The sequence below is a fragment of the Lepisosteus platostomus genome, chromosome 24, assembly GCF_059453375.1.
Source record: "Lepisosteus platostomus isolate fLepPlt1 chromosome 24, fLepPlt1.hap1, whole genome shotgun sequence".
In the NCBI taxonomy this organism is placed as follows: Eukaryota; Metazoa; Chordata; class Actinopteri; order Semionotiformes; family Lepisosteidae; genus Lepisosteus; species Lepisosteus platostomus.
In genome coordinates, this window is record NC_142634.1 from 10,882,876 (window position 1) to 10,899,326 (window position 16,451).

The 16,451-nt window shown below is 41.7% G+C and overlaps 2 protein-coding genes across 13 annotated transcripts; one reads left to right on the forward strand and one right to left on the reverse strand.

Annotated features, from left to right (window-relative positions):
* Positions 1-290: 290 nt before the first annotated feature.
* LOC148641642 (gypsy retrotransposon integrase-like protein 1) lies at positions 291-12,660 on the reverse strand. 3 transcript variants are annotated; one of them, XM_088617994.1, is made up of 9 exons: positions 12,522-12,660; positions 8,075-8,257; positions 6,529-6,722; positions 5,038-5,149; positions 4,338-4,476; positions 3,680-3,734; positions 3,294-3,551; positions 2,813-2,929; positions 291-2,380 (listed from the first exon to the last, which is right to left on the reverse strand). In XM_088617994.1, the coding sequence occupies exons 2-9, from the start codon at positions 8,247-8,249 to the stop codon at positions 2,129-2,131; spliced, it is 1,302 nt and encodes a 433-aa protein (XP_088474120.1). In that variant the 5' UTR covers positions 8,250-8,257; positions 12,522-12,660; the 3' UTR covers positions 291-2,128. The 3 variants fall into 3 exon arrangements, with proteins under 3 accessions (XP_088474120.1, XP_088474119.1, XP_088474121.1); XM_088617993.1 differs by lacking the exon at positions 12,522-12,660 and having other exon boundaries at positions 8,075-8,361; XM_088617995.1 differs by lacking the exons at positions 8,075-8,257; positions 12,522-12,660 and adding an exon at positions 7,572-7,951.
* ogfod2 (2-oxoglutarate and iron-dependent oxygenase domain containing 2) lies at positions 8,566-13,404 on the forward strand. 10 transcript variants are annotated; one of them, XR_015929759.1, is made up of 9 exons: positions 8,566-8,704; positions 8,855-8,911; positions 9,071-9,181; positions 9,738-9,837; positions 10,071-10,195; positions 10,442-10,699; positions 11,481-11,964; positions 12,484-12,598; positions 13,202-13,404. XR_015929759.1 is itself a non-coding variant. In XM_088617996.1 (7 exons), the coding sequence occupies exons 1-7, from the start codon at positions 8,567-8,569 to the stop codon at positions 11,751-11,753; spliced, it is 1,062 nt and encodes a 353-aa protein (XP_088474122.1). In that variant the 5' UTR covers position 8,566; the 3' UTR covers positions 11,754-12,016. The 10 variants fall into 10 exon arrangements, 2 of the variants coding, with proteins under 2 accessions (XP_088474122.1, XP_088474124.1); XR_015929760.1 differs by having other exon boundaries at positions 13,313-13,404; XR_015929761.1 differs by having other exon boundaries at positions 11,481-11,887.
* Positions 13,405-16,451: the final 3,047 nt, after the last annotated feature.

Here is a 16,451-nt window from a genome sequence, read left to right on the forward strand (position 1 = left end):
CAGATAAAATATTGTTCTGAAAGAGTGGACATGAAACAAAGCTCTCTCGGGCAGCAGTTTTGAACATGCAGCTGAAACAGTCAAATAAATTAATCCAGTTTTGTCATTTACCATTTTTTTTGGGGAAGACACTAACAGTAGAAAATGATTCAGAGATAAGACCATATATTTACATTCATGTGTAAAAAGCACTTTGTACTGTACACATCCAAAGGAAAGCATGTACATTTCTAAAGACAGTTTTAGTGCTGCTGGCATAAGAATCTACCCAATTAACCAAAAAGCCATGCTGAAAGACTAAAGTTATTTTATTATTCCAAATCCAAACAATTCCCTACAAGGGCAAAATATATATACAGATCCACATACCCCTCCTACCTTTGCACCACATTCATGTAGAGTATGAAAAGGTGTTTTTTTAAGCAGCACAGTCATTGTGAGATTGTATGAGATGTCAGCTGGGAGAAATCGGATTCAACAAATCGCATCTATTCGAAATTAAGTCCCACATCTTACAAAGCTGCACATGCAGGAGACACCCATTAGAAATAAAAAGTGAACATCTCTGAAAATAAGTTATTGCAAACCAAAATTAAACACTTGAGTCCACAACAATTCTAGAAAGGTCATTGGCCACCGCACACTTTGCCAGGGGCTCTCGATCCTGTCTCTTTATTCGCACCAAAGGAACCCTCAGGATCAGCACTGAGAACCACTGCACCCTACAGAATTCCAATGACAACAACAACAACAACAACATTTGATACAGAACTGCACACAGTTCAATTTGAAAAAGATAAGTTAAGACAAGCACTGATAACTGGCTCTACTTCTGAAGTGATGGCCCTCGACTCGTAAGGAACAGCTTAATAATAATAATGTTAGACCTTGCCCGCACTGGGCAATTAAACCAGATTTATTGCCTTCAAACCAGACTCAGGGTGCTCAGTAGGCTTAGCATCCACATTCAACATCACGTCTGAGATTACCTCAGGGCACAATCAGTCTACTTCTAAAGTAGGCTGCAGGAGCTGGTGCAGTTCATCCTGGAATATAGAATGGCATTTCTATTTTATCTTCATGTGTTCCAAAATACTATTCAACAGTTCTGTATGTTTAGCATACTACAAATGACAAATATTACTGATACTCTGAACAGGAGCCCATGAAGATCATGGATGAGAAGCAATTAGTCATTTCAACTTTGTTAGTAATGAAAAAAACAACAGTGATTTGAGGGCACGAAAAAATGAATACATTTAGACTGGGACTGATGAGGCAGAACTTCAGATCGCAAACATGCCTCCGATTGTGGGATCTTTTTAAATAAAGCCATATGCACTTAGATTGGAATATTCTGTACTTATACAGAATATTGTGGCACACTGTCACATGAAACTCCAGCATCCAATCTGTTTTCAAAAACCTTAGTTCATATGCATTAAGACTGAGAAAATAAGATGCAGTACTTCAATGTGGGCTCTTGGAGATTAGAGAGATTAGATTTTCGAGATTGGTTGCAATTTTAGTCTCCGATTAATTCTATCTGGAGTACCTAATTAAACCAAAATAAATTAAAAGGGTCAGAGGCAAGAATGAAAAAATCTCTTCTCCGTTATTTTATTATCCTGGCTTGAAGGATGATCTCCCAAAGTTCTTCTGAAGTCAATGATGGCTTCACTGTGAAATAACAAATGTTATTTTGATGAAAAGTCATCCCTGTGAAGTATCTTGCTGTAAACGGAAAGTTAGTTGCAAAATGAAACAAAGTAAAGTAAATGGGAAACCAGCTAAACTGCTCTCCACAGTCTTTGTGTTTTGGAGGAGTTATAGAAGAAGTAGCATGCAAAACCAAGTTGAGCCGGAGACCCGATTCAAAAAGCATGGCTTCATCTTCAGCTTGTTCTTCGCTTGGAAACTCTCCAGGACTTCGTTCTGTCTGTAGTGTGGACAGACAATGCCGCTTCCCAAAATATTGTGCAATCTACAGTGCACATTAAGGCAGATGTTCAAGACAATGAAGCGTATGCCAAGATATGGGCTGCTTCCCGCATATGAATGCAGGAACTCCCTACAGAACCAGTGTGGAAGTCCGTCTCCATGTCACACCTCCAAGACTCCTGCATCTTCAGTGAACATGAGGAACAGGAGTGTACTCCGAGTCTCTCTTCTTGCCATCAGGCCCAGTCTGGTCTGCTGTCAGAACAGTTTCCACTGGAAAAGACAGGTAGTGACTTTCTTTGAGCTTCTTAAGCTGTGCAGAGTCTCCTGGTCCAAATATGGGGTCTGTCACCTTGAACGTTATGGAAGGCATGGTCCTCGCTCTCCGCTTGGCATTCTTCTTTTCCTGTTTGTAAGCCGCATTCATGTTGGCTATTACCTGTGAATGAAAAGCAGAGACACTGCCAATCCACAATGTAACACAGCTCTCCTTTAATACGCAATTCCACTCTTCTTTATAAGGTATCCCTTCTGTATCACCACTTTAATTTTTCCTTTTGGAGTCTTACCCTAGTGCAGCACTGTTTCTTTTTATACTGCCACTGCTCTTACTGGCAGTTTTCATGCCCATCTTGCATCTTATGGCACATGGTATGATGACAACACAGAAATGGAAAACATGAAGGAATGAAGATTCAAGGTACCTGTTCTTATTCACTTAATACACAGTTGCATTAATGGAAGGATAATGTTAATGCCGCATTTTTGTCAAAATTCATAATAAACCTGAATTCTAGACATTTGTTCATTATTTGCCGTGTGTTCGGTTTGGCAGGCTCGCGCTTAGAGAAACACATGACGGCTCATTTACCAGCTGTTTCACAGTGTTCTGTTGCTCTTGCATTGCAGCGGTGAAGCTGGTCACACTCTCATCCTTGATGGGGCACCCCTCTTGCCCTTGGTGATCCCTGAGGGGGTCGAACTCGATCTTTCCAAAGAAAACGGGAGGGTTAAAAACCGGTGGAGACAAGGACTTCCCTTTCACAGTCAAAAATGATTACATCCAGTCAATTCACACGATCTTTGGCACAAGCAACCACCAGACCAACCACTGGTCTAAAAAATGTGCATTGCACTTGTGGCAGGATGGAATAGAAGAGATTTTTCATCAGGTCTAACACTCTGCAACTATAGAACACATTCTCAGACAGATCTGCGTCAAAGCACAGCTCTGCAGGGCACAGTAACTGCATATTAATTTATAACAAAACTCTTCCTTATTGCTGTGCCTTTAAAAAATCCTTGTAGTAAATAACAGTACATTTGAAAAAGAAATCTTTATGATCTCGCACCTCGTTTGGTAAGTTTGCTTCTCTGTTGAACATTATATAGAAGGGTGTGAATTTGGTAGTGGGGTTGATGGAGTTTCTGAATACGAACAGCACAGGATCGAGGTAGTCATCCCAGTCGGCCTGTTTCTCAGTCACCACCTGTCTGATGGCTTCTTTCAACATGTCACTGCTGCGGTCATAGAGGGCGGAGAGCTGAGGCTGATCCACAGGAGAGACTTTCTGGACTATATTCCACTTGTCACACAAGAGCTTGGTCACCTGAGAAGAGACAAAAATCAGGCTTCCAATTGACAGTGAGCTAAAACACAAAGGAAAACGAAAACAGAAGAGCAAACTTGTGCAAACAGCACAAGCTGAACACGGTGTACAAACAACTTTTTTCTTACCTCTTCACAGAATTCCGTGCTTTGACAGCAAAACACTGTTTTAGCTGACCCAAACCTAGTTTTGGATTCAAATTGGAAAAAAAAAACACTTTAATCACATTATCAAAGATAACCAGCATTTAAATCACAAGCAACCTTTGCTGCAAACTAGGTATTTCATTGCACTGTACTGACACACAAAAACAATATGAGAATCTGATGTTCATGTTGTTATAATCTGCAGTAGTCATTAACTTACGGTGCATATTTATAAACACTATCGCCGAGTTTCTTCCCTGATGTTAATAGGAGTCCGTTTAGGATTTTTCTTAAAAGTAGTGAAGATCAAAGCACGTTTCTACAAGTTTAAAGAACAACTAAAATGAGGAGTTCATGTGACATTCCAAATGAAGAGTGGAACACAAACCAGAGGACACAAGTGGAAACTACATGGAAGTGTGCTGAAAACTGAGAATTGAAGGTATTTCTTTACCCAGATGGTTGCAGGAGTGTGGAACACACCATCCATCCACCTGCCTGGTTGGACATCTTTCCAGAAATGTCTGTATGTGATCCTTGGATCAATTAGCTACTCAACAAGGCCCAGATGTGTCAAAATGACCTCCGTACTTATAGTCTCATGTTCTAAGGTCTATGAAGTCCCACTTATTTATATTACCTGTAAAATGTTGAAGAAATGCATCGGGCTACTGACAGAGAGTCCTTCTTCTGTATGGGAACAGCTTCTACCCACTTGCTTAAATAATCTGTTATTACGACAACGTACGTATTATCTCTCTTTGTTTCTGGAAAAGGACCTGGAACCCAAACACAAAGGAAGAAGTTTGTTTAACGCAGACAGACCAATACCCTATTCACCACTTTGTCTAAATGGGTCATAAAAACACAATGAGATTGTTAAAAAAAAAAGTTAGTTGCATGAATTTTCAAGAGCAACATAATTTATCACAGTTTGTTTTTAACTACATGCAATCTTTTCCAAAAGCCATCTTTTCCAAAAAGTTCAGGAACAAGGTGGTATGGTTTTTCTGTGAACTGCAATCACTCCAACTGAAGTGGTTTCACAGAAATGTCGAGAGAGACCAGCACTATGCTCGCCAGTACTTAAACAAAAATCTTGGCAACTGACAGAAAAGAGACAACGAACTTTCATGAGTTTCCAGATACTCAGAAACTTAAAGTAAAAAAAACGCAGCCAAAAATCCCTGTTTGCATTAAAGCTTGATACTCTGCATGTTACTTATTTCACTTTTGAGAGCTTAGGCATGACTTACAGTCATGCAGCTGAATTTCCAGCCACATCCTTTTTAAAAACGTGTTTTCGCTTTGGACATGATTGCTATAAGATGTTGGGTTACCAAAAATGTTGATGCCAAGGATCTCCCAGGGAGCTTCAACTTTGATGGGTCGCACTTTCCTGGACATATTTTTATTACGCTCGGCGTTTTGGCAGGTTTCACAGACTTTAATCTAAAAAACACACAATAAGAATCAAAATAAACAGGGATAAAAAGAAGGGTTTTGTTACAGTCCGTTAACAATATTCAATCCTATTCACAGTCAGAAACTTTAATAAGTACATACCAGCAAATAGCACTTAAAGCAATTAATGGCCAGGACTTCAGTAAAGAGAATCTACAAAAACAAAGACCTATTTAAAATTCATATACTGTAAAGTGTTTATTACACTACAGTAAGTATTGATTTTAGAATTTTTCTTTATCATAAAAAAGCCATTATCAATTATCAAAAATATCATAAAAACTAATGGTTTAAGATCCAAGGATTATTTGTAATGTGTGCTATAATAAACTTTGCTCATGAAAAAGCCTTGATTTCATCAGTTAAAACCCTTTCAAATTGTGAAATTTGCCCAAATAATTATGTAGCACTTTAAAATGATTCAGTGAGTAAATCAAATTCTAATAAAATGAACTGTTTTCGTTACTAACACACGTTCTTCTTTCTCATGTGCCAGATGTTTTTATGTCATGCTTAAAATCAAATTTCAGCAGGTGAACATAATGCAAAAACAAATCAGTTTATTTTTCCCTAGTCTACCTACCTTTTGGTACCAACAGATATTTAATGTAGACAAGTACCTAGTATATTCAATGCAGATAACAATATCATACAGCATACACAGAACCTGTGAGATATTGAGCATGAAAAAGGTAGGTTATGTTGACAATTTTCTTCTGGCCATCACTTTGTCTTCTAGTTAGAAGAAGCATATAAAAGTGCAGAAAAAACATTAAAGGATGTTATATTAAAATAATGCAGTAGCAAGAGCTTATTCAGACAAGAAAAAGTCCAGAGAAGGTGACCAATATCTTTCTCCAACAGACCAAAAGAACAGAATCTTTTAGTCATTAACTGAAAACACTTAACACAATATGAACAATGACTGAAAACAGCCCGGTTACACTCTCAAGGGAACTGGCAGAAATCAACTGGACTTCATTAGAACTCACAAAAGAACATGGATCAGAGGACACCAGTGGCAACTACAGGGAAGTGCACTTCGAACTGAGACTAGGAGGCACTTTTTACACAAAGGGTTGTGGGAGTCTGGAACAAGCTGCCCAGCCATGTTATCAAAGCTGACAAACTGGCTACCTTCCACACTTCTATCAATCAAATGAGAGAGATACTGTAGGTAATAAATGAGAGAATACCGTTTAGCCCTTCTTATGTATAAGTGGACCATACAAGCAGTCTTTGCAAAATTCTTTGTTTAATCAAAATACAAAAGATATTCACTAATTGCTGCTGCTTAATAAAAGGCAACTACCCGCCATCACTCATTTTGACAGTGCATGTGGCCCAATCAGAGCACCTCTACATACCCAGTCCACCACATCCTTCACTATTCCAAGCCAGTAATATTTGCTCTGGATCCTGTGAACGGTTTTCTTCTGCCCCAGGTGGTGGCCAATGTCACTGAAGTGACACTCGAGAAACACCTGCCGTTTCCTCTCGGCGTCGATCACAACCTCACGCTTCTCCTCTTTCTTCTGCCCCACGTAGAACAGCCGACCGCCTGGCAATACACGGGCCCCAGGAAAAACAACATTGTTTAGACTTCTTTTCAGGCTGCACATATCCTTTTCTCACAGTTAACCAAAAGCCCAGCATTCCTCCATTAAAAACGAGAAGAAGGAGGAATTATTTGAATGGTATTACCAGAGCTAAGAACATGTTTTAAAGTTCAAAACTGCTATTGAACTCCAGCGATAAATCTCGGTTTACAAACAACGAAAAACTCTTCAGAACAGACTCCAATGCCATCTTTTAGACTTCAGAAATGTGTCTCTTTTTCTGTTTTGACAGTTCAGGACATTTAGCGCAAAACATTTTCAAAATACGATGAACAATATGAATGTTCTACCTCAGAAAACAGATGGCAAAACTATGAGTAACATCTGTTAGACCAGGAGTTCTGACTTCTTCGGGCATCAGCCTGTTCCTTCTTGCAGACCTGATTTCCAAAAGGCCACTTTCCATAGGCACCCCCAATCTTCCCATAAATGTATTGTAATTTAATATCTAAAACTTATGTTCATGACAAGTTATGTACAGGTGAAGTTAATATGACCAGAGCATGATTTCATCATGAGCTCTGGCAGGGCTAATTTGACATTTTTCCCTTTTTTTTTATGAAGTCCCTCTGTACAGTTTCTGAGGAAGCCACTGGTTTCTGCTCTGCACAAAACGAGGCCTTGAATCTGCGACGATATACATTTAGCAGGCAGTTTTTTTTCTCTCTCTCGATACGGTGCTCTACGTGATATAACAACTATTCAGTGGGGACGCCTGACCTCGACACTTGTACAATGATGCTCAGAGGCCACTGAGACCCGTTTTAATCGTGTCGGCACACTTCCGGTACCTTCTATGATGAATTTCTGAGCATATCGCTTCAGATTCTTCTTCCTTATGGGACTCATGGTCTGAGGATAGCAGCCTTCGGCTAGGAAGGTGTAGATATCTTCCAGTCTGTTGGAGGTGGATTCTACGACCTCCTCCTCGGCCACTTGCAAAGAGTCCATACTCAACATCTGGACTTCTTGTACGAGGTGCCACCGCACCGAACGGAAAAGAAGCGAAATAATTTCACCGACGTTCGCGTTTCCCCTCACTCGGACTAAACTGGTGAGCCCTTACAGCTCTCCCTACTATTATTATTATTATTATTATTATTAGCGAGGCTTTGGCGCAGACCCTTCAACGTCTTCTTGTTGCTCCCCCAAAACCGGAAGGTTTTTACTGACGGACTGCAAGGAAACCCGTCGGATAATGTATTAAAGAGACAGGGCAAATTAAACAAGGAATAAGGTCTTTTCACATACAATTCTTATATATATATACTTCTATTAAAAATAGAAATATTACCTTCCACGGCAAAATTTGCTGCACATCTCCGTATGGTTCTCTTTTTATGATCGGGGAGATGTTTGGAGTATTTTCCTTTAGTAATATATTTATAGACGTGCTTGTACCTCTTCACGGATTCTGCATTGCCATTACATTCTTTCTCTTCTTTCTTCACTTTGATGACACTCGTCATTGCTGACCCTAAGAAAACATACAGTATATTGAAGCCTCGTTGTGTTTTGTATTGTTTGTGAGAACCAATGTCTTCAAGGTGGACGTTTCTTTCCGGACACATTTAGAGTTGGGCTACATGATAAAAACATCCGGGAGTTAAGTAAAACAACTGTTTTTACCATTTCTTTTATTTGGTCGTAGGAAGAATAAGCAAACGGAAGTTCACTTTCAAAAGCATTTTCAGAAAGCTCAGAAATGTTAACGAGAGCAATTTAATTCATATTCAACGACTTAGTTATGCAGAATCATAAAAATCATAAAGCAAAATCATAAAAAATGGACTCTACAAAAGGTGTCGTAGGACAGAAATTCTATTCTTGTGCCTGTTTTTGCACGGACAATATTTATCTTGGAGAATATAAATTACACGTTAAATTCATTTCTGAGCTGCAGTTCAGAAAAGATTATCAGGCGGTATGTACCATTTCCAATATAAGCATGTAGCATATATCAATAGAGTGGCACTTGAGAATAACTCACAATAACATCTAAATGAATTGCTTGATTCCATCTATAGTGGATGTTGGTAAGCTTTTGAAATTCACAAGTGTACCTCCGTTTCAGGTGCTGAGAAATCATGGATGCACAACTAACCAGCATTTTGAGGACATTCTGAAGAAGGTAACTCACAAATAGTCCCCCTCACCCCATTCAGAACTGAAATAAAATTACAGAAATATTATTTTTTGTTCTGAACCAATTGTCAATTTACGCTTACGATTCTGAGCACGAATGCCATTTTACAAGCCCTTAATTCATTTTTACAAATATTTCCCCCAGATTGAAGCAGAGATTCAGAGACGACGACAACTAGGTATCAAGTCAGCTGAAAGAACAGCTTTCATAAGTGAATTCTATAAGCCCCTGCACAGGCATGTGTATGTTTTACAGGTACGGTTAACAGCACTGTTATCCCTTTATGATGTGTAACTACATTACAGCCACATAACCAAAATTCATCCATCCATCAGCTATGGCTACTCTATCCCAGGATCACAGTAAACTGGATCCCCACCTAAAAGCACAAGGTGTAAAGTTTGCGCTAACCTGGGACAGGATGCCTGTCCATCTTAGGACACACACAGGGACAAGTTACAGACACCAATTAGCATGTCATGTCCGTTGAAGACAGAAGAAAACTGGAGCTTCCTGAAATGGAAACCCTACACAAAGTGAACTTTCCAACTCAAAACAAAAGGTCTCCCAATCAGGAATCAAACCAGGAGCCCAAGAGTTGTAAGGCAGCAGTGCTGGCTACAACCACTATTAGTTCAATTGAAATGCTGTGTGATTAGAAACTTGTATCTGTAGAATACATTTCCTTTTTGTAGAAGCAGATGAACTGCTCATTCACAAACTGAAAAGAAAAAAAAACATGTAAGTTTGTGAAATGTGAAATAAAAATATTTTTAAAAAAAGAAACAGAACTGACTTCTGCTCTCTTTAGGAATCCTACTTGGCCCCTGAATTTCTGCAGATTGTGAACTATTCACGCTCAAAACATGCTACAGTAGAAGGCCTGCACAGTTTCATTCAACCTCTGGCAGGTAATACAATTTTGGCAGCATTAAATAATTTAAGATTCCTTACAATGACTTTCCGGTTTTAATGTACCAAAGGGCATTAAATTAAGTGTAATCTGACTTATGTGTGCAGGTAATATCATTAAAGATGTCTATCAGATTTTAAGGTTCTTACACGTGCATGCACAAAACATTAAAGCAAAGGCACAATGGATTTAAGCCTTTCAGTAATATACAATGGTTCTTTCCACTTGAAGCAGAAAGAGTCTACCGCTTGCCTGTGTTCACGAAGCAGTTCTGCACAGACCTGATTGAGGAACTGGAGAATTTTGAGCAGTCCGACAGTCCCAAAGGCCGGCCCAACACCATGAACAACTATGGGGTATGAGAACACTTGACCTCCTTTTCAGCCCAAATGTAACAAAATTATTAAATGAATTAGCAAAAGGCAGATTGCGATAAACGAGTTTTAAACAGAACTGTATATTTTTCACTTCAAAGATGAAGCATAGACGATATATTAGCTCTGAAACAAAAGTAATGTCCAATTGACCTTTTTCAAATGAACATATATATATGACACACATGACACTAGTGCCTTCTTTCAATGTTTTATTTTCTGACACAGATCTTGCTAAATGAGCTGGGATTTGATGAAGGACTCATCACCCCTCTGCGCGTCGACTACCTCCGCCCCATTACTGCGCTCCTTTACCCAGACTGCGGAGGGGACTGTCTCGACAGCCATAAGGCTTTTGTGGTGAAGTACGCCTTGGGTGAGGACCTGGATTTGAGCTACCACTACGACAACGCTGAGGTCACACTGAACGTGTCCCTAGGCCAGGAGTTTACCGAGGGAAACCTGTATTTTGGCAACATGAAAGAGGTGAGTGAGCGGGGATTTGGCAGCTTCAGAAAAGACAGGAACCTATTCATTTTCATGGTCCAAAATAAAACTGTGACATCAGGAACCTTAAAATAAAACAACATTACAATCTAAACTCATCATTGGGGTTTTCTGAGCTGAGGTCTGCTGCTGTGTGTTGTGCTTGTGACTGATGAGACATTTACTACCTCCGCCACCTGCAGAGTTGTCTGGATTTGTCTGCTGAATTGCTCGATTTTAGGGGGTTTTATAAATTGTTGGGAGACATTTAAATTGAGATATTTATTCAACTCACTCCACTCAAAGCGCTTTACAGGTAATGGGGACTCCCCTCCAGCATCCACCTGGATGATGCGACGGCAGCCATAGTGCGCCAGAACACTCACCACACATCAGCTATCAGTGGGGAGGAGAGCAGAGTAATGTAGCCAATTCATAGATGGGGATTATTAGGAGGCCATGATTGATAAGGGCCAATGGGAAATTTGGCCAGGACAACGGGGTTACACCCCTACTCTATTCGACAAACGGGATTTTTAATGACAACAGAGAGTCAGGACCTCGGTTTTACGTCTCATCTGAAGGACGGCACCAGTTTACAGTATAGTGTCCCCGTCACTATACTGGGACATAAGGACCCACATGGACCGCAGAGTGAGCACCACTTGCTGGCCCAATAACACCTCTTCCAGCAGCAACCTTAGCTTTCCCAGGAGGTCTCCCATCCAGGTACTGACCAGGCTCACACCTGCTTAGCTTCAGTGTCTCTCCGTCTCTGCAGGTTCCCATCCATGAATCGGAGTGTGTGGAAGTCGAGCACCGTGTAACGGAGGGCCTCCTCCACCGGGGGCAGCAGCTGCACGGGGCGCTGCCCATCACGGCAGGCCAGCGCTGGAACCTCATTGTGTGGATGAGGTCCTCAGAGGAGCGCAACAAACTCTGCCCCATGTGCAACAAGCAGCCCGAACTGGTGGAGGGGGAGGGTTCCGCCGACGGGTTCACAAAAGTTCCCCCTTCGCAGAATTCCACGAGTACGCCGTGTGCTCTGACCTAGAACCACAGCTCGGCTCAACCCAGCAAGTGAGCTCCCCTGCAAGATGTATTAATCCAGGACACGGTACGCACCTAGTTACGCCACCCGGAAGGAAACTGAACTGCCCAAGAAAAAATACGTTTTTGTCATATACAGTATGTGAAATTGTCCTTCCTCCTAAAGCTCAGTAGATCTACAAAGCTACCAGAAATTTGTGTTTTGAAAGAGCGCGGTACAGTACAAGCGTTTTACGAGCATTTTAATAAATGACTTATTCACAGTGATTTTTTTACCGTGATCATCCTTTCACAGCGTTTTTGTAAAAAGGAGAATTTTCATGCATCGAGTGTGCTGCTTGCCTTTAGGGCGAGTCTTAAAATAAACTGAGCATTTAAAAAATGTTTATCTTAATGTGTTTTTATGGCTGCGTGTACAACAGTTGTAAGTGTGAAATGTAATATTTGTGAGACTAGATTCTGCTAGAAGTATACGTTTAGAGTCTGTTGATCCCACACAGTCCGCAAGAGAAACCGGATAGTTTTTTGCTCTGGACTGAGTTTTCTAGAGGGAAGCTATTGGCCGTTGCACATAGTGTTGGGGTATAAAAACATGATAGAACAGTAGTCTTAGATCCGGTGTTAACAAATGCACCTACAGATTAATTAAAATATATTTAGCTGTCTTCCAAAGCATATTTACATACTGTATTTAGAGTCAAGCTAAATGTATAACTAGTTAATGCATTTTACAGATTTAATTGAAACTAGTAAACGGATAAAAGGAACTTACCTTTTTGAAGCGGCTTACTAAATGTGTTGGGAGACCGAGTGTCAACAGGAGTGAAGTACTTAAGTAGTGGTTAAAGGGTAAGTAAGAAATTTCATTTCTTTTTATTCCAACTGAATCTGCTGCCAAATTCTGTCCGCAGCGAGAATATGGCTTTCTGCCACCTGCGCATGCGCGCGGACTGCATCGGGACACCTAATTGACGTGACGTCGCCCGTGGAGGGAATTGTGTACCATTAATTGCTTTTCATCTTATTATCGGTGACGAAAAACAGCTATTTTTAATTATGAGCAGGAATGATCATTATGGATATGTGACATTACCTATCGGCTTATACTTTACCCTCTCTAAAAATAATAAATTTGGTATCATTACAAAAATAGGAGGGTGACCTTATACTAGGTTTAACAACTGGGGATAGTTCCGTATCTGTCCGTTTCAGGTAGGACTTTAGATGTTAAAACGTGTGCGATTCCGGGACCTTTACTGCTCCATCTGGTGATCTTTTCCTTTAACAGAATGTCATTTGCCTGGCGGGTAGAATGATTACATTGATTCTTACTAAACGGCTTGGAGACTTGCAGTCTCACCCTTCAAAGCTGCCTGCTTATGAACCTTTATCGACGGCACAAGCGAATGTGTAATAATTCGATCACAACCTCGATCACCATGGCCTGTACAGGGCATATTCTCGTTGCTGTTTCATTGCCTGTTAGGAGATTCCCCTAGACTGAAGTGGACCCGGAGCTGTGCTGCCTGCCTGGAACAGACTCAGCTCTTTATATTCCTCCAGGCATCTTGGGCTGGACTGGGCCGCACAGCCCAATGGATCGCAGCCGGTCCCGGGACCAGTCCTTGGGGAGGAGTGAGAGCAGGCAGGCCCGGGAGAAAAAAGAAGCAAAGAAGAAACGACAGAGGAGCTGTTCTTCCTCCTCCTCCTCCTCCTCCAGCAGCAGTACGAGCCCTTCTCCTAAAAGGAAAAGCAGGCGCCCCTCCAGCAAGAAGCCAGGTCTGACCCCCGACCCCCCCTTCACACATTACTTCATCCCCTCTAGGAAAAATACACGTGCTGACCAAAGACCCAAGTTAAATGTGGTTTAGCCTCCTTTTAAAGATTTATTATTCCTGAGGCCAATAATTGGATGATTTAAAATAAACATTCTTCCAGAAGATAAGCTGACAATTGCAGACTTTTACACAATGGTAAACTCAGTCATTCACTGTAGTGGGTTTTGAAGTTTACAGCTCAACCCTGAATTGTGTCAATTATCTTGGAAGGTATAGTGTTCTATCGTATTTCCTGAAGGCAGGTTCCCTCAGGAAGACAGGTTTGATTCAGTCTACATAAGCGCGAGTGGTCATAATGCATTACGGTATTTCCAGATGGACGTGAGTTCAAATGAAAGCATGATGTGTGTTCTGGCTTGGCAGATGACAAAAGAGACAAGACGAAAGCCAAGAGGAAGAGAAGCTCATTTTCTTCCTCCTCTTCCTCATCTGGTTCGTCTTCCTCTTCCTCGGCGGAGTCAAGTGACAGTGAGGCCAAGAGGAAGAGGAAGGCCAAGCGTCGGCTGAAGAAGATCAAAGCCAGGGAGAAGAAGGAGAAAAGGAAGGAGAAAAAGAAGCAAAAGAAAATGAAGAAGAAAATGAAGAAGCTGAAGAAGAGAATGGAGAAAGCAGAGAAGGCTGCTGTTCCTCAGACTCCTGCCCTGCTGCTGGACAAGGCTCCCACCGCACTGGAGACATGGCAGAGTGAAGCATCAGTGGAGCTCGGGCCAGGTGAGCAGAGTTAGATAGCTCGGGCCAGGTGAGCAGGGTCAGATAGCTCGGGCCCGGTGAGCCGGTTCAGATGAGCAGGGTGAGATGGCTCAGGCCAGGTGAGCAGGGCCAGAGGCAGCAGGACGGTTCAGTGTCTTGCCATCTATAGCAATACCTCTAGATTTAATTTCACATGTAATATCAAGACATGAAAATCTTGAACTGTAAAGGAGTTGAAGAGTCAGAAATAAGAACTGATTATTTACAGCATGAAATGCTATTGTACTGTGAAACTAATTACTCTGATTTATAATGGTTTCCGAGATATTGTATCTTTGCAAGCATCCAAAGATAAAGGCATAGCCTTTAATATGTTAATATTTGCATAGTCAGTTTCTGTGTGCACAGCAGATCAAGTGGACTGTAGCCTTTTGAAGTGCTGTCACAGGCTTGTCTCTCTCACAGTGATGACAGATGAGCAGAAGGCACGAATCGCCACTAAGAGGCCCATGACCAAGGAGGAGTGGGACGCCAAGCAGAGTGTCATCCGCAGGGTTGTGGATCCGGAGACAGGCAGGACAAGGTACTGGACTGGTTCAGAGACATTCCCTCCAGACCCCTGGGTTGTTTCATGTGGCAGGAAAGCACTGCAGTATAATCACTTTCTCTTTCCGTTTGACCACTACATTTTTGCCAGAGAAGCTGCCTCCAGACCTGGCATTCTTCCTGTCAGCATCTCTCTGCCGGGAATTGACTTAATGGGGAGGAGTTTGTTTTCAAATCTTTAAATCAAGAGGTCATTCTCGCATCTTTCTGACATCACCACCCAGCTTCTATCAGACCTTGTTTTCTTCACTCCCTGTTCTCCCTCCTCTGTCGACCTGTCCATCTCTGTGCCCCTCGGCTCCTCCGCTCTCTCCCCCTCCTCCTTTCTCTAGAACCCCAGGTCTTGACCCCTTTCTCTCCCTTGTTCCCAGCCCATCTCCGCTCTTCTTACTGAGCGATAGCCATAGCTCTGACCCTTCCTCACCGACCTCTAGTCCAGGCCCTGGTGCTCTCCCGGAGAGATTGGTGCAGCTCTCCTCCTGCTTCCCCCCTCCCCGGTTCAGCTCTCAGAATTGCCGTGCTCACCTGGTTTCTCGTGCCACACCGTGACGCTGGCCCGCTGGCTTTCTGGAGGTGGACACATCCAGGTCGACATGCTCATTTACAGCTCCCGCTGTCTTCACCACTCGTCATTGAAATCAGAACTGCTCAGTCTTTACCACCTTTCAACACCTCCCTAAGACTCCTCCTAATACCCAGCACCTGTGATGTCTCACACTGTCCTTCAAGAGATACTTCACTCCACTCGATGACACCTCTTTACTGCATTCCTGACCTATGCATTGCTTGCTGTTCGATTGACATCTTTTTTCACTCTGCACTGCGTTCTGCACACCTAACCCCTGCCTGCCTCTTTTTTTTGTCATTTAATTTTTTTACTGAATTTAATTGATTTCTTTTTGTATTTGCTTTATAAATTGTGCTGTACAGTGGCCAGGATTTTGGCATCTGTTTTGCAAGTTTATAATGAAAAATAATAATGCACTATTGGATGTGTTTTGAGCACTACTCGTGTTCATGCCTGGTTTACAGCAAACAATAGCTGCCACAGATATGAGAACTACGCGTCTTGCTGTGAAGGGTTTTGAAATGTGGGGTTAGTTGCTGACCTAGGCCAGTGTTTAAATATTTTTTACCCCAACAAAACTCTTTTGTTTGGTCACAGGCTTGTGAGGGGAGAGGGAGAAGTACTGGAAGAAATTGTCAGCAAGGACAGACACAAAGAGATCAATAAGGTACCGAATGAAACTCGTGATAAATTCTTCTACTTACAGTCCCACAAATTCTTCTGTTCACAGTCATGTCCACAGACCGCTCCAAGTGTGTATGTTGGGAGTATGCATAGTTTGTGGTAGGTGTCAAACTACACATATTTGACACTCCTTATAGCTCCTTTGCATGCTTTTTCTAGGTTTCTTACTGTATTCCTCAGTTATCTGGCTGTATTGCCCTTGGAAATGCACATTTAAATCACTCATGACTTCTACACTTGTAGCTTTGATTTCTAGGCCAAACTAAGTTTCTGGTTCACTAAGTAAAATGGTTCTAAGCTGTTTATGAGTGCCTTA